Below are 25862 nucleotides of genomic sequence, written 5' to 3' on the forward strand. Positions count from 1 at the left end.
AACCGTGACTGCACATTGCTGGTTTTTATATCTATCTTTCTGTTTGTCTCCTACATACCTCTAATGTTAGGTTTTTCTTTTCAAATATGTTAACCGTATTAAGTGTAGGAATCATCAAATGTTTTTGTAAGGAGGTCATTCGTTCATATCAAATTGGTCCAGTCCGAATAATAATAACTAACTAACTCTCTAGCCTTCTTGTACTCGAAGGTTCATGGCTGCAGCAACAGGCCTTCCATCTGTCCCTATCTTGAGCAAGATCTATATACTCTTTTCCATCCCTACCGATTTCCTTTAGGTCCATCTCAACGTTATTCCTCCATCATCGTCTTGGTCATCCTACTGGTCTCTTACCATCAGGTTTCCCAACAAGAATCCTGTAAACTCTTCTTTCCTCTCCCATTCGTGCCACATGGCCTGCCCACCTAAGTCTCCTTGATTTAATTATTCTAATAATATCTGGACATGAATACAAATTATGTACTTCTAAATTATGTAACCTCCTCCACTCACCTGTCTCCTCATCCCTTTTAAGTCCAAATATTTTCCTAAGGACCTTATTTTCAAATACTCTCAATTTATGTACCATTTTCAATGTAAGGGACCAAGTTTCACATCCATATAATATTACAGGTCAAATTATTGTTTTGTTTATTTTAACTTTTAGTTTCTTAGATATTAAACGAGACGACAAAAGTTTATGAAGAGAAAGGTAACATGCATTTCCTGAATTAAGCCTGCTTTTTATTTCCTCTTTAATATCATTTTCATTTGCTAGTATTACTCCTAAGTACTTGAATTTGGAAACTGGTTCAAACGAGTTGTTATCAATATTAGACTTTGAATGTTACCGAATAATAATAACTATTAAAAATTATTGTTATTATTATTTGAATCTACACAAAAACGTGTTACAAATATAGTAGACGGTAAGTACTTAATAAAGCATAGTCGCTGGTTTATGCCTTCATCTTCTTCAAGAAATAATACACCGACATTTGTGGCGCAGTGGTTAGCACACCGCGCTACGACAACAAGGTTCCCTGGTTCGAATTCGGGCCTGAGTATGGGTGTTCTTTGTGAGATTTAAATTACTATTCAACCACCGGATAAAAAAGGTAAAGTGCTCCCCTGTGCATAGCACCACGCCATGAAGGCGTATAGGGGATGTGGGGGTAACGGCCCACACTTTCTTGATCCGGTCGCGAGTGGGGGTGATGTGATCAGCATCACGCCCCTGGATCTAATGAAAATTTGTAGATCATTGAAACATTGAATTAAGGAAGACTTTCATTGGCATGTTGCATTTTGAACACCGAAAAAGTTCAGTTAATCAGAACATTACCAGTACGAAATATTTGTCAATGAAAATTGCTGGTCAAACTAAGATAACGAATTTCAGGAGAACCTCTCGAGGCCCAGTATAATACGAGGGTTAGTCATTAAATAACAGGAATTTCATTCTAAACTTGATGGAGATTTATGTACAAAAATGATTCCTTAGCAACACGCCGTAAAGGTGTCGTGACGATCGAGCAGTATGCGCATGCGCAGTATCTCGTACAACATGGCCGCTTCACTGTTGACTTGCACCATAGAAGAGTAACGAAGTGTAATTCGTTTTTTGTGGCCAGGGGCAATGAAACCTTCTGAAATCTACAGCAGAATGAAGGTTCAGTATAGAGACAATTGTTTAAGTGAGGGAAGAGTGTACTAAATTAACAGATTCGCTGTGTCGATCTGCTGTTTCACTGTCTCAGTTGCCATGCAAATTGGCCTCCCACTCCGGTGTTCATCACTAACATCTCGACTTCCGTGTTTAAATCTTTTCACCCATTCATACACTCCCCCATGACTCCGTACTGAACCTTCATGGCATGTTAATAAGGAACCATTTCGCGTCCCGAAATATAAATTTTCGTTGTGCATAAATATCCATGAAATTTAGAATAAAATTTCTGTTATTTAATGACTTCCCCTGGTAGATGCCAGGGCCTGGTGCCGGGCCGCAGTTGAGAAACGTTGACATAGAGCATCACTTCCAAAGGTGCAATTTTAAATTAAATCAAAACATTAGGAGCACCAAAACTCAATTCTCCACGCCTGTGACAAAGGGGAAGTAAAATAGGATTATACTGGGCAGTCTCACAAAAGTGGATAATCACTGGTACACCGTCATGGTTCTTTCAGAGTACAATGAACTTAAGTGAATAAATATACCAGGCACTAAATTTATATGGCCTTTGACAGTAAACAAGTTTCAGTTAAAGAAATCAAAAAAAATCGCCAAAACAAGCAAGCCGCGAAGGATTTTATTCCCAAGTAGCCACCATAATTACAGGAACAAACGAAGAGAATAAGGTGCGGAGTATGTGCCATAAACCCATTATGTAGTCAAGGACGCAGAAATAGTATCCTATTTATATCCGACCGGAGTGGAAATTTACCAACAGCCCGTTGATGACTGGTTGACCTTCATTTTCGCCATAAGCTGCAATGTTTACTTCCAGAGTGCGTGGAGCAATATAAGAACACGTCCAAAAAAACGGACATATGCTGTGAGAAAGTGAGGAATTGTTGTTTTACGGCGTAGTCATCATTGATGGGGGAGGGGAGTGAAGTCCCTAGGTCGACCAGAACACTGAGCCAATAATAAGCCTAGTAACAATGGATGTATTGCTTTGTAATTCGAATGTCACACCTTCATATGTATACTAATAAACAAAAAAGACAGAACTGAAATATCATGTGCAGTTCCCAAGAAATGGCGTGTCAATTACTGTCACATGAAGCTGGTTTCGATCGGAACTAGCCATCAGATTAATAAATGGGTTTTTAGCCCAAATAAGCAAATTTTGCATTTTTGCTCTTTTGTCAACAGCCCTTTTAGCCTGCTGGTGATGAATGGTCAGCGCATCAAATCTTAACGCTGCCGTTCTATTTTTTTCTAGACAGGAGGTCGCTAACACTGCTTTCGAGTAGTTCCCCAATTTTTCTCATGAATTTCGGCTAACACTCCAATTTTTGGAGCTTCTCAGGGTTCGAACCTTTGACCAAAGAAGATTTTATTCTATTTTTGTTATTTATCGTCGCTTTTCTCCAACTTTTGGCAAATCACAAAGATGAGGACGGGTGATGATAGGAAGACACTGATGAAGGGACACTGATGAAGGGACACTCACAAAGAATACCCATGCCCATGCGAAAATCGAAGCCGGGACCCCTGGCGTCAGAGCGCTGTTTTTGCTAACCATTCCGCCACGGAGATCAACGCATCAAAAACGAGAGTGGTGACCATACGGTGACCAGAAACTTCTTTGCATTTTATGTAAGATTATATTAAATGGATCTGACCTGGAAAATATTTCCACACCGCCTTTGACTTTCTCACTCCTTCGTTCTTCCGCTATCGTTCAATAAGAATATAGCTCGAAAAGTCCACCGGCAAAGAGAAATTCCCATTTTGTCCTTCAAGTGACGGAGAAGTGTCCCAGATTTTGATGACATTTCATCTTTTAACTGGTACAACGTAGACATTGCTAACTCATACAGAAATCCTGAACACCCTCCTCAGGTTGAAGAAATGTAATTTTTTTGGGTCATTTTTTGGTCATTTATTACCATTTTTTATTTTACGGTCATTTCTTAAAATTTTGCGTCATTTTAGGTCATTTTTTTAAAAATACTTTTCTGTCGTTGCATGCTGAAACACAAGAAGTTCAAAAATTTATATTTTGTCTGAATGTTATCTTGCGGTACTTAATCTGTGTTTAACTACTAGCGCAACAAAGCCTGTCTGAAAATCGCGAAATGCAACATTCTCGAGTTTCTTATTCACAGTCCGTACAACACACCAATGTGAAGAAGCAATTGTTAAGTTGTTTGTCTTGGAATATATATACTATTTTCAATAAGCAGATTGAGTTTTGTACAAATTTTTGGGTGATTTTTCAAAGATTTTAGGTCTTTTTACAGGATTTTTGTTGTCATTTTAAAGGTAATTTTTCAAAGATTTTTGTTTCATTTTAAAGGTCATTTTTCAAAGATTTTTACATCATCAAAATCCGGGCCCTCGTATTTTTAAGTTTTTGTAAATCACAAGTGGTGTGCGGAAACCCTGAATTTCTGGTCGAGGAAAAAATAAATAAAAAAAACTGTCTCTATCCAGATTTCGGAAAAACATTTTCTGATTTTCTGGATCCCTGTCAGTCAGGATATTACGCAATAGAACGAAAAAGAATTGAAACAAAAGTAAGATGTGACACTCTTTTAGCATTAATATGATTTCATTGGTTGAAACCCCACAGGCTGTCCGAAACAGCATATTCATCCCGTATTTAATGCTTCACATTCTATCTTTTAATACTGAATCTCCCGGCTTTTCTGCAGCTGATATGTACCGAATGCTTTGTTTTCAAATTGTATTGTCAATCCCCCTGTCTCCATTTTCGTCTATCGATTTTCTGGTCATGTATTCCAAACTTCATAAACTGTTGCTTGCAACAACGCATGCAATAAGGAATATACAGATCATCGATCTTGGCCTTGCAAATTTCTCCTTCTAATTGTCTAAACAGAAATCCAAAGTTTAATAAATGAAATTACTCACACTTTCGAGCCAGAAGATAGGAATCGCCACATCACTGATATTGGATACGCCTTTGATGTACGCCACCTTGCTCACAAGCAAATTAATTTGTAATCTAATTTTGACTTGTACCGGGACGCCTATTTTCTGAAACGAAAAAGAAAAAAACATTTGTCATTTTAACAGGTTCAACGAGAAAAGTACAGAAAAGCCATGCTCAATTAAAATAAATGTATCCCATAAGTTATGAATACACTACTTTTATGTTGTATATTAGCTTAATTTCATCTGTCATTTCACACACAGTCAGCTCTGAATGTACTACTCCAGACCCAAATACAATACAAATTTTCTTTACGGGGAACCTGGAGCGTATGCTTTAGTGAACCTAAAAAATTATATATCCACGAAACATTATCATTCTTCACATCATAAATATAGTGGCTGTCTGCGCTGTGCTCGTCAGCTAAAAGTTTTTAATCTCATTTCAGGTTGTGGGAAAGTATTTTCGGTTTTAGTGAACTTGGGATATGGTGAACCACTCATCTGAATCCGTAGGGGTTCGTTATAAGAGGACATTACGGATAATTCATAATGTGAATATACTGTATCGACTGCAGGAAGGCTCTGGACAGTATCCATCAGGCGCCAAAAGAATGGATCTTTGAAAAACAGAAAAGTTCACATTCTTCCACGCTGCTTCGGTTAACCGCAATATGCGAAATGGTCGGTAACAAAAAAATGATACAGACTGTATAGCTGACACGTTTCACTAAAGTGCAAATCAATACCGAAGTCCAAACCTGTTCTGACCGTAGAAATTGCGATTGCCACCAATTCGTCTACGAGTTTGGTCTGTATATTCCACTTGGGGTATCAAAATTAACCAGCACTGGATTTGGAGCTATGGCTAGATTTATTCCTCGACCGAATAAGCCTAGGTCTAGAGGTGAACAAATGTGTAAAATAGCAATTATTTATTTAATTTCTTTAAACATGCTATGCCCGTGTATGTGCCTCCAACCTGTCAACAGAACTCCAAACAGACAGATAACAGAAAAAAATGATTTCTTACTAGTTCTGACACACACACATACATACATACACACTAGCGCCAACGCTAAACAACACACTTTTTAAGTTTTCAAATGCATTTTGTTCATAACTTTGTTAAATGAAGGGTTTTTAGCCGTAAGAAACATAGCAAACTTCTCGTCTTTTGTCCTTGTACAATAACGATTATATGGCATGTTCAGATAACTCAAAATCTCGATTTCCGTCGCTACCGATTCTGTAACAGAAAATAATAAGTTAAGAAGTTATTACATGATATCAATTTGATTTTCGTTTTCGAAATTAGAAATGTCTGCATGATTTTTTTGATTATACAGCTTTCGCTTGTTTCTGAACAGAAATAACAGAACACCCCACATGGAAGTGGTTGTATGTCGACTTCCACCCTTATTAGCGTATTGGAATTTTAACTTCTTTTATGTACAATAATACTGCAAGTTAGTATAAAAATTGTAACGTTTACACTACTGTTAGGAAGACTGTTAACATGGATTGTAAGCGTAAAAGCAAGAAATACAAAGTGAAAGGAGTTTGTAAGAAGTTGACTGTAAAAGGAGCACTGATATTATCTGGCAGTATGGAACGAACAATAGTACTATGATCTTGCATACGCGTTGACAGGAAATATTTTGAGCAAGTCTGTGACCGCACATTCACTTCCTATAATTAATCCAGGGTCATCGTTAATGATCTTTAATGGTGTGATAAATTTTTCTTGTCTTTACATCACAATTTGCTCGTGCTATATGCCAACCTTGTCCATACAGGCCTTGGAGACATTATATCTGTCTTCATATCACGCTTCTGTTCAGAAGTTTTTAAGATGACCCTGGTGTCAAAGGTGCTGTCAGTGGCACAGTCAGAAATTTTGTAAGTGGGAAGTTGTGTCTTTTTTAGTCGATGTCTTATATTTTGCCAATCTTTCCTCTTTTTTTGTAGAAGAACACTGGAATAAATTAAATAATGAAAATGGTAATACAGACCCACTATGGAGTTTTCTTTTTCACAAGTGCAGTAGGCCACCATCTTTAAAATTTAACGTAACGGACACGGCCGCCTGCAGGATTTTCTCTCTTGGGGGGAGCAAAATCACAGAAACTCTAATTATTATTATTATTTATTACTGTTATAATTATTGCTATTATTTGTATTAAATTTATTATTATTTATTGTTATCATTAGTTACTACCACTACTGCTACTTTGAAAATCATAAAATTCAGATTGATTTGAAAATACTTTGCCGTTGTATACAAGGTCAGACTCGAGTCTACTATTTAGATAGAAATTGGATTCGCCTTGCTTCCTTTCAATAAACATCTATCACTTTCTTGATGAATAGTAGTTTGTATTCTTATACTTTCTCACAATGCACAGATATCAATCAGAGTCAGAGACACCTTAATCTATTGTCCTTCATGGCACCTATGACCCATGGTTTTACGTGCCGAAGGATCCTGTAAAATAATAATAATAATAATAATAATAGTTGCTGCAACTTACGGTCTGTAGTCACAGAAAACAATATATTTTGTAGTAAAATATCGCTACAATTTCACCATTGTAATTACATTAACTGTTTCCGGAAATCTCAGGGGGGGGGGTCTCCCCGCGAGTGCCCTTAGTAACGATTTGGGATTCATAATTTTTTAAAAAATATGATGAAATTTGTTTTATCCGAAATAATAATATAACTGATTCTTTTTTGTTAAAAATTTATAACCATTGTTACAACTGTATTTTTAATCAAACTAAAAATAAATGTCTGATGAAGGGAACGTGAGTTCTCCTGAAACGTCACAACGAAAAACTGTGTTTTTATGCTTGTAATAACCGTAGACTACAAGAGAAATAAATCTTTTCTGTGTTTGACTAATTTATAATGGAATCTGAGGCAAATTGATGGGGGGAAGGTATGATCTATACTAAAGCTACAGGAAAAAAGAAGAGGTGGCGAACTCGGGTGTAGAAGACCAGAAAAGCTGTGATGGGACTCGATACGCTGACCACGAGTCACCTAACTAAAAGCCTCTTCCCAGGTCTTGCCCTCAATGGGCTGTGGAGACACGGAATTTATTTTAGTTTACTTCTAGCATGTCTGGGCTTCTAAGATAAAGACAGATCTAAACCAGACCTGGTCAACCCGCAGAAGTGTGAGAATTAACGGGGGGACCGAGGATATCACTCCCTCACAAAATAATTTATTCCCGCCAAATGAAAATTATTTTTATCCCTACCAGGGATATTATTATCCCCCTCAAAGAAAATGGAATTGAAAGAATATAGTATATCATTTCTTAACTACCAAACACAACTAAAAAATCATTCGTGTCCATTAATGGTAAAGCCATCAAGGATTTCCATGCCGAAAATTAATTGATTGGTTGATTTGGTGTTTAAGTCCACTTTATGTACAGTAAGGCTAATCGGCACTGGACCTACAGTTTAAAGTGGGATCCAAACCACTATGTGCCTCCACCGGGAATCGAATTCGAGACCCCTTGATTACAAGGCGACGACGCTACCACAACGCCATCGGGGAGGTTCCCTGCCGAAAAGTATGCAGCCTTATGAAATCAAGGACAACAAGCTGCAACTGATAACCTCACCAAGCCGAAACAACAGCAGGCTCTTTTCCACTTATGTTTTCATGGCATAGTGCTCGTAGTTTCCATATATTAAAGTGTTCAAAAGAAAATGGCTCCCTACGTCCACCATCATAGCATCAGTCTGAAGACCCCCACTGCGCGCTGGTCGTTCGAAAAGGTTGACCGTTCTATTGATCAGTGTTTGTTTTTGCACTGTAACCTACCTACAAGTAAATGTTATCAAAATATTCTAAGATCTAAGGCATTTGAGACTAAGGACTCAATCGGTATGTCCATGTATCTACGGAGGCCAACATTTGAAAGAGAACAGTTTTTGACCGTTTGATCAATAGAACGGTCAACCTTTTCGAACGACCAGTGCGCAGTGGGGGGTCTTCAGACTGATGCTATGACAAGGGACATATGTCTTCCTAGAAGATGAAGCTTGACGTTTGAGGTTAGGGGTCAGGATGTGTAGGACAGAAAGGGTATTTTATGTTGTGTGTGATTTATAAGATATGAACTTACCGGCTGCACAAACATGTAACATTCATGCTTCTCCTTCACAGGGTCGAGTCCATCCACAGCTTTTAACAGTGCTGGGTCCCCGTTGTAGAAATGCGGGAACGAAACGGCCATTGGAAAACCTGGAAGAAGCAGAGGACATTCATCAATTTTCACAATACTGAATTCACACATTCTGATGTGACTAACTCGCTGTTGACTCCTATTCGAATTCAGTGTCCAAGCATTTAAATAATCTTAGCAAATACAGTCAACCTGGATGTAGTGAGTTCGGCTATTGTGAACCTAAGTTACCAGTCTCGAGCCAAATACATTACATTTACAAATGTAAATATAGTGAACCCTCAACATCGGTTTTAGTGAACCTAAAAAATGAAATGCCTATGGAAAGTTATCATTGTTGACATCATAACACAGTATAACACAGTACGTAATTCGAAATAAATCTTCGAAGACTTGAAAAAAGCGGGTTTTCTGGCTGTTTTTGGTTTTGGTAGCACGTAGATGCTCAGAGAGGCTAATTGGAACTACACTCACAGTTTCAAGTGGGATCCGAATCACTGCGCAATGTGCCTCCACCAGGAATCGAACCCGGGACCCTCTGATTACAAGGCGACAGTGGTACCGCTATCCCATCGGGGAGCCTGTAAGGCATGTGGAGGGTGTGTGGAAGTAAGGCGCCACATATTCACTATCTGGCCGCTTTTGGTCCCCCCCCCCCCCAAGGATTGCCCTGGTATTCATATATTTAGAGGCTGGGTGAATCCCGCAGTGGCTCCATTGAGGGAAATTGCTGGACAAATGCCCATCTGAAACCAGCCAAGCCGAGCTTAGCCGTGAACAGATCCCGGGTCCCCCGCATGGCAGTGAGACGCCTTACCGACTGTATCATCGTGGCCCATATTAGGGTTGAGCCGGTGTCAGTACGTCCCAAGTTTGATACCCGGTGGACGCGCATTGCTCAGTGGTTCGGATCATATTTTAAACTGCAGGTCCAGTCCCGATTAACCTTTCTGCACATGAAGTGGACTTAAACACCAAATCAACCAACCAATACCACTGGTATTGTTATCCGAAAGCATCGGTTGCATTTTATTTATCGATATCGACCGATACTTCTCTGGCGATTTGGTCTCTCTCGGTGTCTGTAAAAATGCTGCAAAGCATTTCGGCGGAGCCTAATTATCTTAGAAATTAAGCTAAATTCAAAGTTTACATTTATTGCATCGTTATTGTGCGAAAAACTCTATTTTGTGACTACATAAGACGTACCGGGTGGCCAGAGTTAAAGTTACCCAACTCAGAGCCCTCTGTAGCCTGTTTGAGGCATCGTAGAACTCTGAAATTTGGTGAATCCACTAAGCAGACCATGGGGAAGAGGATGGCGATAAAAAAATAGTTCAATTTTCCGCCACCAGGTTGAAATGTGGCGCTGTACTTCTATGATGGGTCGTAATAAAGACGTAAACTGCTCCAATTGGTTATGGATTTGCCTTTACCTTGCAATCTTGCAATAAACGAGAGATTATTTTCTCGCAACTTCCAGCCACTAACAAATGTCTTTCTAATTAGTAACTCAGCTAAATCACTTAACGTGAGTGCTGAACAAAAGTTCGGCAGTGATCAATCACCATGCCATTAAATAAGAAAGAACGTGCATTGCTGGTGAAGTTGTTTTATCAGAACGGTGGTAATAGTGCAGCTGCAATAATGATTTGTACGCCTGACATATGTCTTTCAATATTCATTATTACAGCGCCACACTTCAACCTGGTGGCGGAAAATTGAACTTTTTTATCGCCATCCTCTTTCCCATGGTCTGCATAGTGAATTCACCAAATTTCAGAGTTCTACGATGCCTCAAACAGGCTACAGAGGGCTCTGAGTTTGGTAACTTTAATTCTGGCCATCCGGTATTTTGATATTCTGAGGTAACTCTTGAATATTTTGGAACGAAACTCGAGTAAATGGATGCTTATAATTGAATGGAACAACTTTTAGTTGCTAAAACTTTCAAGCATCTGTATTGTTAGAGAGAGATAAGAGGACGTACCATAGAAGCAGGGAGTAATATCTGAAAGTCCTGAGGGTAGGCATCGCCCAGGTTTCCTGCAGTAACAGCTGTTGGCTGGCTTCTTTCGAATGTCGTCGAAAACGTCATCCGGTGGACTGAACTTGTAGGCGGCCATTCCGTCCTTCACCAGGGACCTCCTGTAAACGAACGGCAGGATCTTGCAGATAGGCTTCCTGTACAGGCGCAAGGTGGTGTTGCGGTCTATGGGTGCCGGAAACAAAGCTCCGTCGCTTCCGTCCAGCTTGTTGCACTCCTCCGTCGACCAGAAGGAGAGGTTCTTCGCGCCGTTGTATGCGTCCACCAGGCATATTCTCGATCGGTCGCCCTCGCCGGTGAATGTGGTCACTACGTCGTCTTTTGTGTCGAACAACTGGGGACAGAAGATAGTCAATAATTACAAATCTCAGTATGTTGATGTATCATAACCCTAACAAGAGTATATTTGAAAGTAAGCTTAAGTGTTCTCTTACTGGTTAAGATTTGCATGCCTCTGTGACGTACTTGTTAACACGGTTTACTGCCCAGTTAGGAATTCTGGGTTCAAATCGAGGGTAAAGTAAGAACATTTCACTGCATTTTTTCCATATCCATTCTATTATTGAACTTTGTCGTTACTCTTAAGTTAAAAATAGAAAGCGGAGGTAAAAGTAATCGAAGTTCTCAAGAATATAATTTCGAACAAACACAAAGTGTGTAAGAAAAGGTTTCCACATATTTACAGAAAAAATAGTGCACGTGACAAAAATTAGGGGTACTGGAACCGAAGGAAAAATTCCTGTCCATATCACAACTTAGGAAATTATATTCTAATTTTTCGGGAAGCAAACAGCCAGTAAATGTCGAAGGGTTGTCTATTAAAAGTGGTTTAATTCTCGAAATGTTCTGTATCATACGTGTCCGAAATTTATTGAAACTGCCAGTTTTCATTCTTGAAATGCTAAACACAGGGGAATAGTATGTAGAAAGCAAAAATGTCAGGAAAATGGCGAGTATTATCAGTATCGTAAGACAGAATTTTCTTTTTAATTTCCGTGCCGATCAGCACACCCACAATAAAAATTCAAAGCTGCGAGCACCAGACACGTCTTTTCTCAACAGAGTCTCTTTTCAAACTGAGCAATTCGATCACAGCGCCATCTACTAAAGGAAAACAGGGTTGCCAAATACCATTCGTTGAAACACTGTTGCCACCCCATCTTATTCAACCACACTGACACTGAAACTTTCTGAATCTACCTCGTACGTATCTGAACGCGTAAAACAACAGATATTCAACTCATGATGATTCAAGCTGAGTAATTGGTAACAATTCGTGACCATGTTATGTAATTTTAACAGGAAGAAAGTTTGGCTAAAGAAGAGAATGCCGGAAGCACTTTGGGAAAACCCGTAAACGAATTAATATTATTTGCTCTCTTCGGTTTTCGCTTATTTAACACTGTGATAGAATCGAACCGAGGACGTTCTTGTTAAAATTACAGTAATCACAAGAGCACCTTCACGATTAGGTGTTTCTTAATTGGCCCCTTTGGACTTTATAGTGTAGCCTTAGGTCTTTTAGAATTCTGCGAAGGTCCTGAGTGGCCATTACGAAGAACATGGGAAGCTATTTGTTGAATACTTAAATTTGTGCGTTTTTTTTGTGTGACTTTTTCTTCCGCTGGGTGGTCCAGTGGATGATGTAGAGCTTTGGTTTATATAATGGAGTCATGGTAATGCATGTTCTTAGTAGAAGCATAGTTCATATTCGAACTCTCGTATGAAATTTGACTCCGACGTTACTTTAAGAGAGGTGAAATACGAGTTGAATTGTTGATTTATTATTTGGCGTATACTGGGAATTACTTTTGTTCTTCACTGTTTTACAGCCTTTAGAGAATCGGCTTCTTTGATGGTATTTGGGCAATTGTGACCACGGACAATTGTGATCACATTTGGAAAGGTATGGGTGATTTTAACTCCCACAGATGGTTTCGTGGTGTTTCTTGCATAAGCTGCCCATTGCGTTTCTACTAGAACGAAAGTATAACTGTTTTGTCTTAAGTACTATACTAATTGATGCAAGTTTTATGAACGTCATTTGTATCTTGAATTTCAGCATATTTACCATATTGAATATCGATTTGGTGGAATATTACTACTCAGGTTAGATTTGATTTGATTTAAGTCCACTATATGCACAGAAGGCTTATCGGGAATGGACCTACAGTTTAAAGTAGGATTCGAACCACTATGTGCTTCCACCGGGTATCGAACGCGGGATCCCTTGATTACAAGGCGATGACGTTACAGCTACGCCATCGGAGAGGCTTTACTCAGGTTACATATGAGCAAAATATTAGAGCTAGTGTTGCCCACGGGACGAGACGGGACAGGCTTTTAAAAATTCGAGACGAGACGAGATTGACCATGTGTCATGAGACAAACGAATATTTTCGAGACGAGACAGCATTTCCACGAGACGAGACAGGCCAAAGTCTCGTCTCGTGGGCAACACTAATTAGAGCCTATGTTTCTATCAAAGGTGGGGTGAGCAAGGGTGAGTTATAGCTCCCTTGAAATATGTGTACATGACCCTCGGCAAATAATCTACACAGTGGCTGCGATTGGGATCCAAAAGTTGGGGGAGCAAAGACAGTTTTCTTTCCCTTGGTAAATAAGGTTTAGCATAGTACAGGAGAAAAAGTCGCAAAAAGTGGGGGGGCGGGGTAACAGAATATTCTACATAATAATTCTTAATTTGTGAATAATTAGGTACGCATACTATACTAGAGAATGTAACTAAAATATTATTCATTTAGTATCATTCTTATTGTACACAATTTTACAGGAATTAGTGTACATGGATATACATCAAAATTAATAACTATCGAGAAAACTGACGAAAAGATACAATTCTTTAAAAGTTTCTTCAAGTAATTGTGGATTTGCAAAGGGACTCACCACTGTGTATCTGGTGGAAAATGTAACGCGTTTTCTCAATTCAGAATCGCAATTTCCATGGCGTGTCAAGCACAGGGGCTTTTTTGAAACTTAAACGGTGGGAAAGGGAACGTGGTCGGGTTTTTCCTGTCGCCTTGACATTCGAGTTGATATGTATTGTTAAATAGCAACGTGAGAAAAGTTCTGGGGCGAAATACCATTTAACTGAGTGTAACTAAGTCTTAATAGGTAGCTAATACGCAACAAGTTGTGTTGCTTAATAATTTCCCATCGTGTGGCAGTATGCGGTACGAGAATATTCATGTCTTGCATCCAACCATTTCAATATTACCATCATAAATGAACAGCAAGAACTGCATTTGCAATTTGATTCGTATTTTCGACATGTTTGAACTGCTAAATTTAACTTACAATTGGAAAAACATTATACCATCGATGTTATTTTGTCAAAATTAGTATCTTCAGTTCATCGCACTTTACTTCCAAATACACCGGAAATATGCACTCCTTGTGCTTTCATACTCTTGTAGTAAGTGCATAATTTTGAAACACGATTCACACTTTTTTTGGAACTATATAAAAGCTATTACACAGAGAAAAAAATACAATTAACCCCAAACAAACCATGAATTATTTTTCAGCATTGAGCAGCTAACCTATAAGAAGTTAATAGATGATAACAACGTATGGTTTATTCTTTTCAACTCATTTATGATGTACGTACCATCACTGGCGTACGCAGGGGGAGCTGATGGGGCTCTCCGAAATTAATCAAATCATAATTTTAAAATAAAAACCGTACTCGGGAAAAACCAATGTAGTAAATGCAAACCTGTCTTAAAATTACCCCAGATTACCATTTCTGTCCTTGGCCAGCTTTCGAAACGAATGTTACAGATGTGTGTTTCCCGCTCCCCCTAGAATGCAGCCCCATTTAAAAAAAATCTTCCTGAACTCTATTTTGCAGACTAACGAGGCTCTGGCGTCTGAACCCATGTCCAGTATAATCCTCTATGGGACTTGGTTGTGTGCTGTCCATATCTGTTTGTCATTGTCCCTTCATCAATTCATCTTATCACAATTCATCCTCATCTTCGCACCTAGTCAAAAGCAGTAGAAACGCAAAGTAAAATAAAGCAAATCATTAATTCGTTGTAAAAAGAATGCTGTGTATGCAGTGCGTATCATGCATGTAATGAATACAAAAGTTATAAGCAGGAAAAATGAACCCGTGCAGGTGGTTTGCTGGAAAATGTGTTTTAACATGTCTTCGAAAATCATGAAGCTGTGATTGTAGTAGCTGCAAGCAATTTTCAACACTCATGGTACATGTTTATTCCTAAATTAGGTAGCCTCCAATTCACAAAAATATCTTTATTTTTACATCATAGTAATATAAAAAATGACACTAGCTGCTTACGGGGTGCAAGGGGATGGCAATTGCCCGCAGATTTTTTCCATGGAGCGACAAGCATGTTACTCGGATAATAGTGTTGCCCCCTAAAAACACCACTTGAATTTGAATTTATCGCATTAATGTAAATTACTATCACTGAAATCAAGTGATACGTGTGAAATATATAATTTTAGGTTGACTTTCGATTTGTAAGGAGGAGGTGTGGCCATTCCTGACCCCCCTTCCAGACGTTTATGTCCCTACATTATTATACTTTCACCTAGAAATTTAGTGTAGAGGAATCTTATCGCCGTTATTAAACGATATTATACTATTATTGCGCCTCCCCAAACTTGGACGGTTCTGGGGGGGGGACAAACATTGAGATACAAGAAAGCAAGGCTAGTAGAATCTCAAGAGTAGCAGGACAAATATATACTCAAGATGGAATTTGTTTTCACGTCTTTCTTGCATTATTTCTTTCAGACGGCCAAGAGCACCTGCAGGGGGCACATAGGGGCAATTGCCCCCCCTGATATTAGTAGCTAGGGGCGGCGGGAGTTGGTCCTGGGCGCCGAAATGAAAAAAAAATTGTAAAAGAATGACATTGTGGCCCATGAAATTTTTTGTGCCATATTAAATCAATATTGTTTTCAGTTTGCAAAAATTTGGATCTAAAAATTTTCTTGCTTGCTTTGCTCGCAGTTTTTATTACTTTCTGTAATGCATTGTAATTTATCAGAGAGAGAGAGACGTTATAACTACCAAGTACTTCAGGCTCTTGCTGCTAAATAGTTTTGTCTTAAATGCATGAACACAATTATTGTTTGGAAAAGGAGCTTAGCACATTTCAGAGACAATTTATTTATTCATTATGGTGTCTCTATGTTGTTGCATTAGAGCATAGTGAGAAAAAATGATGTTTTTCTTTCCTGACTGAACTTTCATTAAGGCTTTGCCCCCCTCCCTAATCAGAGGGTCTGCGCACGCCTATGCGTGGAATATGCGCCTTCAAAAACATGTCTAAAGTTTTATATGTCAAATAAATTGCTTCCAACATTAGTCGTTTCACTGCCGGTAAAAGGGTCCCGGGTTCGAATCCTGGATGTTTCTGAGTGTACATTCATCAATTTCATCACATCATCAGTCATCCTCATCTTCGCAAATAGGCAAAGGTGGCATAGCCTAAAAGCGAAGTAAAATAAAGCAAATAAATCAATCTGAACAAATGTAGTCACCGGGAATATAAATAGGATACTGAAACACTTGGCTTTCCTCTATGGTGTTGTGTGTGTTGCATAACTCTACTGCGATGAGTGGATTTTAAAAGCAAGTTAGGCAACACACACAACGCCATAGAGGAAAGCCAGTATTTCAGCATCCAAGTGTCCAATTGATATTGCCGGTGACTGTACGCTCTAAAAGAATTTGGTTTGTTTACGCCTGTTTAAACAAATATTTGATTAGCAGAAACTATTTTTTGGTTACTACATACATACAAAAATCTTTTTGTGTCTGCAATGGAGCCTGCGAAGAACTTACCCTCTCGAGAACACCGAACTTGCTAAACGAGATCCAGGATGGGAGAAACCTGCTCGCCATCTTGACCAACGGCTCCTCGTATCCCCACATCAGTTCCTGCGAGCCCAGCTGAATAAATGGCTGGGTCCTGTGGAACTGGAGTAAAGTGCTGAAGGCCACTTTTAGAAAGCGGGAAGAATCTTGCAATAGCGCTGAGGTACCCTGAAAACATAAAAGAAATTATTATTATGTTATTATCAGGTTATTATGCACAAAGTTTAAAAGAAATTACCATGACCAACATTACTCTGAATGGTTAACACAGTTGAATATGTTTACCTTAGAAGAGAGAAGAAAAATGAAAAGGATAAATTTTGTGCAGAAGATCTTAACTTTCCAAATTAACAGTGAATATTTTTTGAGTAATATATCTTACAAAATTCTCAGATATTCCCATAGGTATATATCAATTCTTACATGTTCAAATAAGGTCAAAGGTTTAGTAACTGATCTTGTTGAAACCTGCAATTTGAATTTATGATGATCTATGATGATGTATAAAATAGTAGGATCCACTGAATTATTTTATAATTATGTATTCAATTCTGTAATTTTGTGTAACCAATTTTGACATAATGATTATTATTATTATTTATCTTAATAGGGTTACAATTAGGTCATATTAGTTCAGTCAAATTAGAATTCAATCTAGACATTCAAAAAAATGAAACGTAACTTACTGGAACATGTAGTACTACTTGTGTTGTATTTGCCACAAAAGTCCCAAAGACTTACCTAATAATTATAATTATTAGGTAATTTATGCTAACACACATTAAAACAAGTATGAAAAAACGAATTTTCTCCAGTAATTGTTAATATATCTCAGAAAACGTGTAGACTATATGTAACATACATTATTCTACAAATTGTCCTATTGATTCCCTTTAATTTGGTGCAAAAACGAAGTTTCTAGCTCTAAGGTGTGAGGAGTTATACGCCTTTAAAGATTACACTACAGATTCTGACGGCGGACATAATCATGACGTCATTTCTCCGAAACCCACAACGGGACTATTTGGAACTTTTTTGACAAATACAACACAAGTAGTAATACATGTTCCAGTAAGTTTTAGTACATGTTCCAGTAAGTTTCGTTTCACTTTTTGAATGTGCAACTTTATCTCCAAACATGACTAAATTGACTGTTCTGATTTACAAGTATTTTCTTTAAGAAATGTTAGAGCAAATAATGACAAATAGGTACAAAATTATAAATATCAATACGCCCTTTTTAAGTTAATATTTCATTTTTCCAAGTTTTTCAGATAAACAGATTCACTTGTGAGTTCATAGAGAATATCAAGTCTCACATGACACCTCCATTTTATACAACAGAACAGAGATAATGGCGACAGAGGGGGGAAAGACGCGACAAGTGAAAGCTTCAGCTCGCTGTGGCTCTCCGCTCGGCAGCTATATTGCAACTTGCACTTTCCGGAGGCAACGTTTATTGAATAAACAACTAAACACAATGCTATTTGAACATTTTTATCCATAACACTGTATTAGAAAAAAATGTAAGAGAAATCATATGCCACATTATCCATTTAACTAGTAAATAGGTGTAAAACATTATGAGGTTTGGTTGGCTTCTGCCTCCTGCTTCCGTATCGTGCACATACGCCACAGAGCGCGGTATTTGACGTTCGAACTGACACCTGGCGGGAAAAGTGGCAACTGCACTACTCGGCAGCCATTCTATTCGGACAGCTTCGATGACACAGAAAATAAACGTGGAACCACTTAACGGGGCGCATACAGATTCGGCCACGGGCATTGGCGTACGCAGGGGGAGCTGATGGGATTACAGTCCCACCTGAAACTGAGAATAAGAAACATTTCCAAATGAAAGCAGTAAAGGACTCAAAAAAAACAAAAGTGTGGTAAACTTGAACTCTCCTTCAAATAACCTACGATTACCATTTTTGTCCTTGAACAACTTTTAAAACGAAGTCTAAAAACTGTAAAATTCTCTTACAATTCCAGCTCCCTCCGAAAAAAAAATCCTGCCTACGCTAGTGTACACGGCTTTGTAAAGCAAAATGCAAAACTGGGAACCATTCCTCTAACCAATTAACACTGAAGCGAGCGTCCCATGTGGTATAAAGTTTAATGAGAATTTCCGACCACTTTATGCATAAAAATATTTACGATCTGAATCCAGTGCACAATTTTACAACAAGTATCATGCCTAATTGTTGCCTTCCGTAAGGAGATGAATAATTGTAGTATTTGTCTGTTACGTAATCTGTTACGTAACACGGCAACAACAAAAGAAGATACACATGCATTTTAGATGTGAAACTGTGCGAACATGCTTCACCGCGCATTAGTGTGCGGAATTAATTGCACATTTCTTTGAATTTAAAGAATGGGAGATTATAGAGTAGAGGTTATCGGAATATTCTAGACTTACACTGAAGTTTCATTTACACGAGAACAGTGTGAGAATTTATTATAACCTTGTCTGTAAATACTAACACGTGCGAGAGAGCACGTGTTGAAATTCACTTGATTTACTCTCCCACGTTTAAAATGATTATTTTTCTAGTTTTTGTATTTATACAGCTACATTGGTCGCCACACAAAACGGATACATTTAGAAGTTACTGTTTCTTATTTGGCTTATTTTACTTCGCTTTTCTGTCACTTTTGGCTAATCGCGGAGATGAGTGATGATATGATGAAATTGATGAAAGGTCGGTCACTCGCAAAGAACACCCATGCCCAGTCCGGGATTCGAACCTGGAACACCTGGCGTCGTAGCGTGCTGTGCTAACCACTCCTCCACAGCTGCCGGCTAGATGTTACTGTACAATTGACAACATTCTATCCTTAAAATTTGTCTGCCTGTTAATTTACAAAAAGGGGCGCAACCTTTTTCTAAATTCAAATTTGAAAATTTTATCATGTATAAAGAGAGATAATACGTAACTATGAATTAAGTTGCATGCAACATAAGTATATTTTCAATAAAGAAATCAATAAAATTAAACGTGTCTATCTGGGTGTAACAACATCGCGAGGCCACCCCCTATGTCAATTACGGTCATAACTTTGAGTAGCGTCGGATGCTAAGTTAAGATTTTTGTACTTTTACCACATCGAATGTCTCATTTTTTCATTCTGTAGCCCTCTTCAAAGCAAATTTTCTCCACTGTAGGCCCCTTTGCAGATGGAGGCTGGGGCCGCAGCCTTCCGAAGTCCCTAAACTGGGCCTAACATTGTTACTGCTAATAATGACAATGATAATGACAGCGTTCATCCTGCAATCGAAGATTCTAACTTACCAACATGGCAATATTTGGAACCACAAGTTTGTCATCTAGATTTCCCGTTGAGAGTTCTGGTAAGAAGGTGAATTTCTTGGTTGGGTTGTACGTCATTGTTCCGTTATCGTTGAATGTTATGTTCACGTTTTCTGCATCCTCCCTAGAGGGGAAAGCAAAAATAACAGTTTATTAAAACTTACTATAATGTTTTCTTTAGACCATTACAGGGAGAAATGAAATTATTTCAAGTAAAACAATAATAGCTTACTTCGTTCGGTTTTTTTGCACCAATAGCAACTGTTGGGATCGGGAGCTTATTAATTGATAATTATGATTAATAATTATTTTTACGTAGAATAATTACCCTACTAAAAGTTTTTACAACATTACATCATAATTCACAGTTTTCCTTTTTCTGAACTCTACTAAAACAAACAAAAAAACATTTTAAGGGAGTACTGGGGTTCTGAAGATGTACACAGGCCAAGGCAAGTTACCATTCCCTAACATCATTAGAAATAGTCCAAAATAGTCCAAAATATTGAAGAAACATAGCAAACCCATGCCAAGTTACAGAGATTACAAAATAACAACAATAACTTTCTATTCATCCAACGGGAAAAGATGTATCAAGTCCCTGCCCCCCTCTAAGCGCATACAACGCCGCCCTAGCACATTCTTCAAAATAAACAAGCTGTTCCAGAATTACCAAAGTCATTTAAATATAAAAACGTGTTAAATTTAAAGAAGTTGCATACAGTGACACATTTACTGTTTCTGTTCTCAATTTCAAGGTAAAATTGAAACAGCAATATCATTTCCTGAAACTGAATCACCACATCACATGAGACATTTTCCAAGCAATAGTAATCTGCACGGTTTAATTTCTGATAAATACAACATACACTGCACCATACCATACACGGAAGGTACCGTGTGAAACGAAAAAGCCCTTTCTCTTAACAGTATGCATATATTCTAAACCGTACACATATATCATGTAGGCCTATGTCTTAACGTCTGTGTTTGTATGAGTTACCTGTAAACGTAGGGACCAACCTCCTGTAATTTGATTTTCGCCGTCCCTCCAATGTACTGATCAGGATTAGTCACGTTGAAGATATAGACCTTATGCAACAAGACAACGGGTGGTTTTTTCCACAGTTGAAACACTTCATTTCCGGGCACCAGATTTACATGCTGAAACGAAGAAAGAAAATAATGTCGTTACTTTTAGTATATCTGAAGATGTAATTGATCATATCAGTTTATGGAGAAATATAATTATAATTATAATATGGCGGTAATGTTACCTATTCAATTTTTCTGTAAGGCTTCAATTTGCACTTAGAAACAACAATTATACAATCGAGGCATTTTGGTATAATATCATTACACATTATACATCAGACACGACAAACAGTCGTGTATATAGTAGAAAGTTAATTCTTCTTCCCAAATTAAATGTGGCTTAGTTAACCTATATTTAGAAGTTTCTACACGCCTATTTTAAAGTAGGCTACATGTATTTGATTTACCAGAACGTATTACTTTAGGAAGATCTTTCTTAAAATCACAGCTAGGGCATATTACTTGACTGTAAAATTATTTTATTAATTTCTCAATGTGTGTGGGTATTTTTTTGCTTTCAGTAATAACGTCAATTGTCAGTGGGAGGACAAAAGTATTAAAATGGAAATAAAAATTATATTTGTAAATTATAACCTTTACAATCTGTCCCAGGAGTCTGTAGTACAAGGTCGCACATAACAGTAGAGAAGGGGTAAAAACGAGTGGGCGGAGCGTGTACCCTGTCGTCCTATTTGCGAACACATTTTTCTACCTTTGGAGCTACAACTTTCTCTCACACTTTCTGGGTGTTCTTAACGGAAATGTAAAAGAACTCTGTTCCAGCCATGATACTGGTCACTGACATATAGGTGACTGTTGGTTTAAAAGTTGCAGTTCAGATTTATGCTTGTCAGTTAGAACAGAAGTGCGTCATGATTAAAGTCGTCGCACTGAAATACTTTAATGATAAAAAGGTTCTCTACGGCCCAGAATCCATTTACGCTTTCTGATTTTCTCTCTCGGACCGGAATTGAATTTATTTACAATTCCTGAACCTTTAACAAGCCTGGGCAATGTTCTTAATAAATTTAGGAATATCATATCTCTATCTCCTCATATTTGTTAGCGCTCCTCGGTATCTTTTCATCCAACAGAGCATTTCTTCTTCCGATATACACCTTCCAGGTTCATCTCCATCCTAAGAATTATGTCATTCGACTTTTCTGCCTCAGCCTTGAAGATTTTTGTTACGCCTGCTACTCTACCAAACTCGATGTTGATTTCATGGTTCCATCCATCCACTGCAATGTTAATGCGGTACCTCCTGTTGAAGCAGATCCACATCTCTTGTGACAAGGGGTTTTCGAACAAGGCACAAACAAGACTGTCTCTATTATCTTCATTTTCAAAATACTGCATTAGCAAGACATTAACACATGAATCAATGTTAGATTGATTGATTGAATTAAAAATTTTGGGTGCGTCGGCACTTAAGGCCATTTTGCACCCTTCCATGTGTACGGGGAAATATCTCCTTATCTAAAGAACCAAGGTTAGATTACGTAGATAAACGGAAAGGGTGAAATGACGGGCGTTTTAGTTACATGTTGGTTGGTTGGTTAGTTGATTTGGAGTTTTAAGTCCACTTTATGCACAGATAAGATAATCGGCACTGGAACTACAGTTTAAAGTGGGATCCGAACCACTATGTGCCTCCACCGGATATCGAACCCGGGACCTCTAATTACAAGGCGACGAAGCTACCACTGCGCCATCGGGAAGGTCTTTTAGTTACATGTGTTTGGAATTAGAACATGGAATACTTTTTTTACTTTTGGCAATTAGGATACAACCGCGCATATCGTATCAGAAACCACAAACCGGTTTCCGCCTGGAATCGTAAATAAAAGAAAATCATTTTTACTAGCATCATTACTATGGCGACGTGCAACTTTGTTGAAAGTATATAATCAAGTATTATCACTATTTTCCACTTAGCACACACGCATACCACTACTAATGCGTTGAGATGCATTATTATGTACGTACCAAACCTTTCATTATGTATAATAATTCCCTTTTACCTACACGTTGTTATTCTGATTTTTCAAAATGACTGAATTTCATCATTATTTGTGTAATATTAAATGTCGAGGTCTATGAATGCAGTTAGGAAAATTCTTAATCTGAAAGACTGCTATGAACATTCGTTTTGAAAGTTGTTCAAAGGCAAAATTGTAATCGGGGGTTATTTCAAGGGCGCTCTACACTTACCACTTAGGTTTTTCCAGAGTTCTTTCCTGCATTTATTACAAACATTTTTATTTTCTCAAAATTTCTGGAGGGAGCTGTAGCACCTTCAACTCCACCCCCTTGCGTACAGCAGTGCATCCGAAATATACACATTGTAAAAAAAAATATATATCAACGATGTCCTTGATATTATTCTGCGCAATATTTTTTTATTTTTCTTACTACTGGCAATGATGAAGAACCATTGTTAGATACGCAGAAAGATCTTTGCTGACGCATTGAGAATAATTCTGACCTTGAATTTTGGGCGCTGATGGAGGTAAACATGACCTCTCCCAAGACAATGCATATTTCGTGCAGAAGGTTCGAGACAAAGAGAACAAGGGGTTTATCTGACCAACAGGTGGCAGCTTCATGTCCTCTGCAACATACGTCATCGGGCAGGTTAACCAATGGGTTGTCTTGAAGCATGTGCTTTCAGGGCGGTCCGCGTTCGCAACCTTACATCGCTCAGTTGTTCCTCGCTTGGCCTCGACCTTTTTTTCAGCTTTTCAATTAATTTTTGTCGTGTCATTTTTGGGTATTAAGGTTTCGAAGGTGCACGTGGTCTGTTCAGGAATAGCCAGTGGATTTTTCCACACAGGAAGAGCACGCGTTGCTTATTCATGGTTGTTTATCTCGATAATTACGCTTTTTGGAGGCTACCCGAGAGATGTTATTTAAGAACGCACTGTCCTTGTATAATTCATGCCCCGGAGTGGATTTTTTTATAGTGACGTCAATACGAGATGTGCTAGGAAAGGTCAGTAACAGGACTTACTGTTCCGGTAGATGAGTTCCGCTGCGTCCTTCAGAGTTAGTAACAATGTCATGAACAAAAAGATGGTTTTTTCTAAAGCTTACTTTATGCATGTAGGCTAATCAGGATTTGTCTTGGGGTAGAATCTCTACAGAGTTACCCTCAACAAGAAGTAAATTCTGAATTACTTCATTGCATGTCGATGGCCTAGTGGGAAAGATTGGATTAAAGGTTGAGTCGCATTTCTCAGTTCAGGACCGGACAGATTCCCTGATCGTGCCCGGATGAGTTGTGTAAATTCGGCGTAAATAAATAACCTTCGATTGTACAACAGATAGAAAGCTAAACCTACTTAATAAGTCTTTAAGGGCTGGACCCTCTGAACCCCATCGGAATACGTCATTTCCCCGCTGGTGACGCCACTGCTTGTGGCTTTCATTCCCCTGAAGCTTGATTGATTTGCTTCATTTTACTTTGCTTTTTTTGTACCACTTTTGGCTAATTTGCGAAGATGGGGATGAATGATGATGTGATGAAATTGATGAATACACACTCACAAACATCCATGCCCAGGCCGAGATTCGAACCCGGGACCCCTGGCATTTCCCTGAAGCAAATAAAATAATAGATTGAGATTAAATAAAACAAAACAACCGCTTGGTTGTTCGTGAGACGTTCAATTCCCATCATATGCTATGAGTTCAATAACGCCTGCCACAGAGAATTCATTCTCTATGTGGGAATCGTGTAAATGTTAATAATAAAAACAGTGCATTTTCCCACCGTCCTTATATTAATATGCGGAAACTAAAATCTGCACAAGAGCAAATTTAATATATACGAAAACATGTTTTATGCACTTTTTTGTGCGTTTCAAAGGCGGTACAGCGAGTTGTAAGTTTTTTTTTTAAGCTCACATTGTGAACTATGCACGCGAAATTCTTTTTCCTTACCTTGCGAGCTAATCAGAAGTAATAGTCACGAACATGGAGTTGCCTCGGTGGTCGAGTGGTTAGCGTTAGGGACGAAAAGGGGCCATAGGCTCGAAAAATAATTTGTTTGAATTAACAGAGCACGTTTGGTTAAGCTTTTAGGTAACAATAACCAAAATAATTTGATAACCTTCATTAAATTTGCAGAGAAAAAGCTTCTTAGTTTCTCAAAATTAAATATTTGTTTAAATATATGCGAAACAAATTATTGTTCACCAGGGTTGGACTTATAAAGTAGGAGCCGCACTACTATATGCCTCCACTGAGTATCGAACATGGGACTCCATAATAAAAGAGTCCAGGATTCGTTAACTAGTGGAGGCACATAGTGGTTCAAATCTCACTTTAAAATGTAGATCCATTGCCGATTATCCTAACTGTGCATAAAGTGGACTTAAAAGAAAAAGTCAGACTACCACTGCGCCATCGGAAACGCCCGCTGCGAGCTGGTATCGAGATGAGAGAAGGGCCTGCATAGTTTTCGTTTCTGAAAACAAACAAACAATATGTTTTTGCACATTATATTAACATTACAGCCATTTCTTTCGTGGACTGCCTTTTTGATGTTCCTATTGCAACTAGCATTGGGGTGACGCGAAATTCTGAAGTAAACTTACATTCAACACTATCGAGGTGAAATTTTCGATTAGTCAAGTGTCGAAGGAAATTACCACAACAATAATATTAATATCCTTTTCTTTCGC

At 38.3% G+C, this 25862-nt stretch overlaps 1 protein-coding gene across 1 annotated transcript in view; it reads right to left on the reverse strand.

The window, feature by feature from the left end:
- Nucleotides 1-25862, reverse strand: part of LOC145986708 (scavenger receptor class B member 1-like) — a 73699-nt gene that overhangs the window by 14161 nt on the left and 33676 nt on the right. The window contains exons 3-8 of the mRNA XM_083121030.1: nt 21083-21243; nt 20062-20203; nt 16730-16930; nt 10828-11218; nt 8778-8896; nt 4610-4735 (exon numbers count right to left, since the gene is read on the reverse strand). Of these exons, the coding sequence (XP_082977156.1) occupies nt 4610-4735; nt 8778-8896; nt 10828-11218; nt 16730-16930; nt 20062-20203; nt 21083-21243 (1140 nt within the window). The remainder of the gene's footprint in view (nt 1-4609; nt 4736-8777; nt 8897-10827; nt 11219-16729; nt 16931-20061; nt 20204-21082; nt 21244-25862) is intronic.

The sequence above is a fragment of the Lepisma saccharinum genome, chromosome 4 (genome assembly GCF_977018435.1).
Source record: "Lepisma saccharinum chromosome 4, izLepSacc3.1, whole genome shotgun sequence".
In the NCBI taxonomy this organism is placed as follows: Eukaryota; Metazoa; Arthropoda; class Insecta; order Zygentoma; family Lepismatidae; genus Lepisma; species Lepisma saccharinum.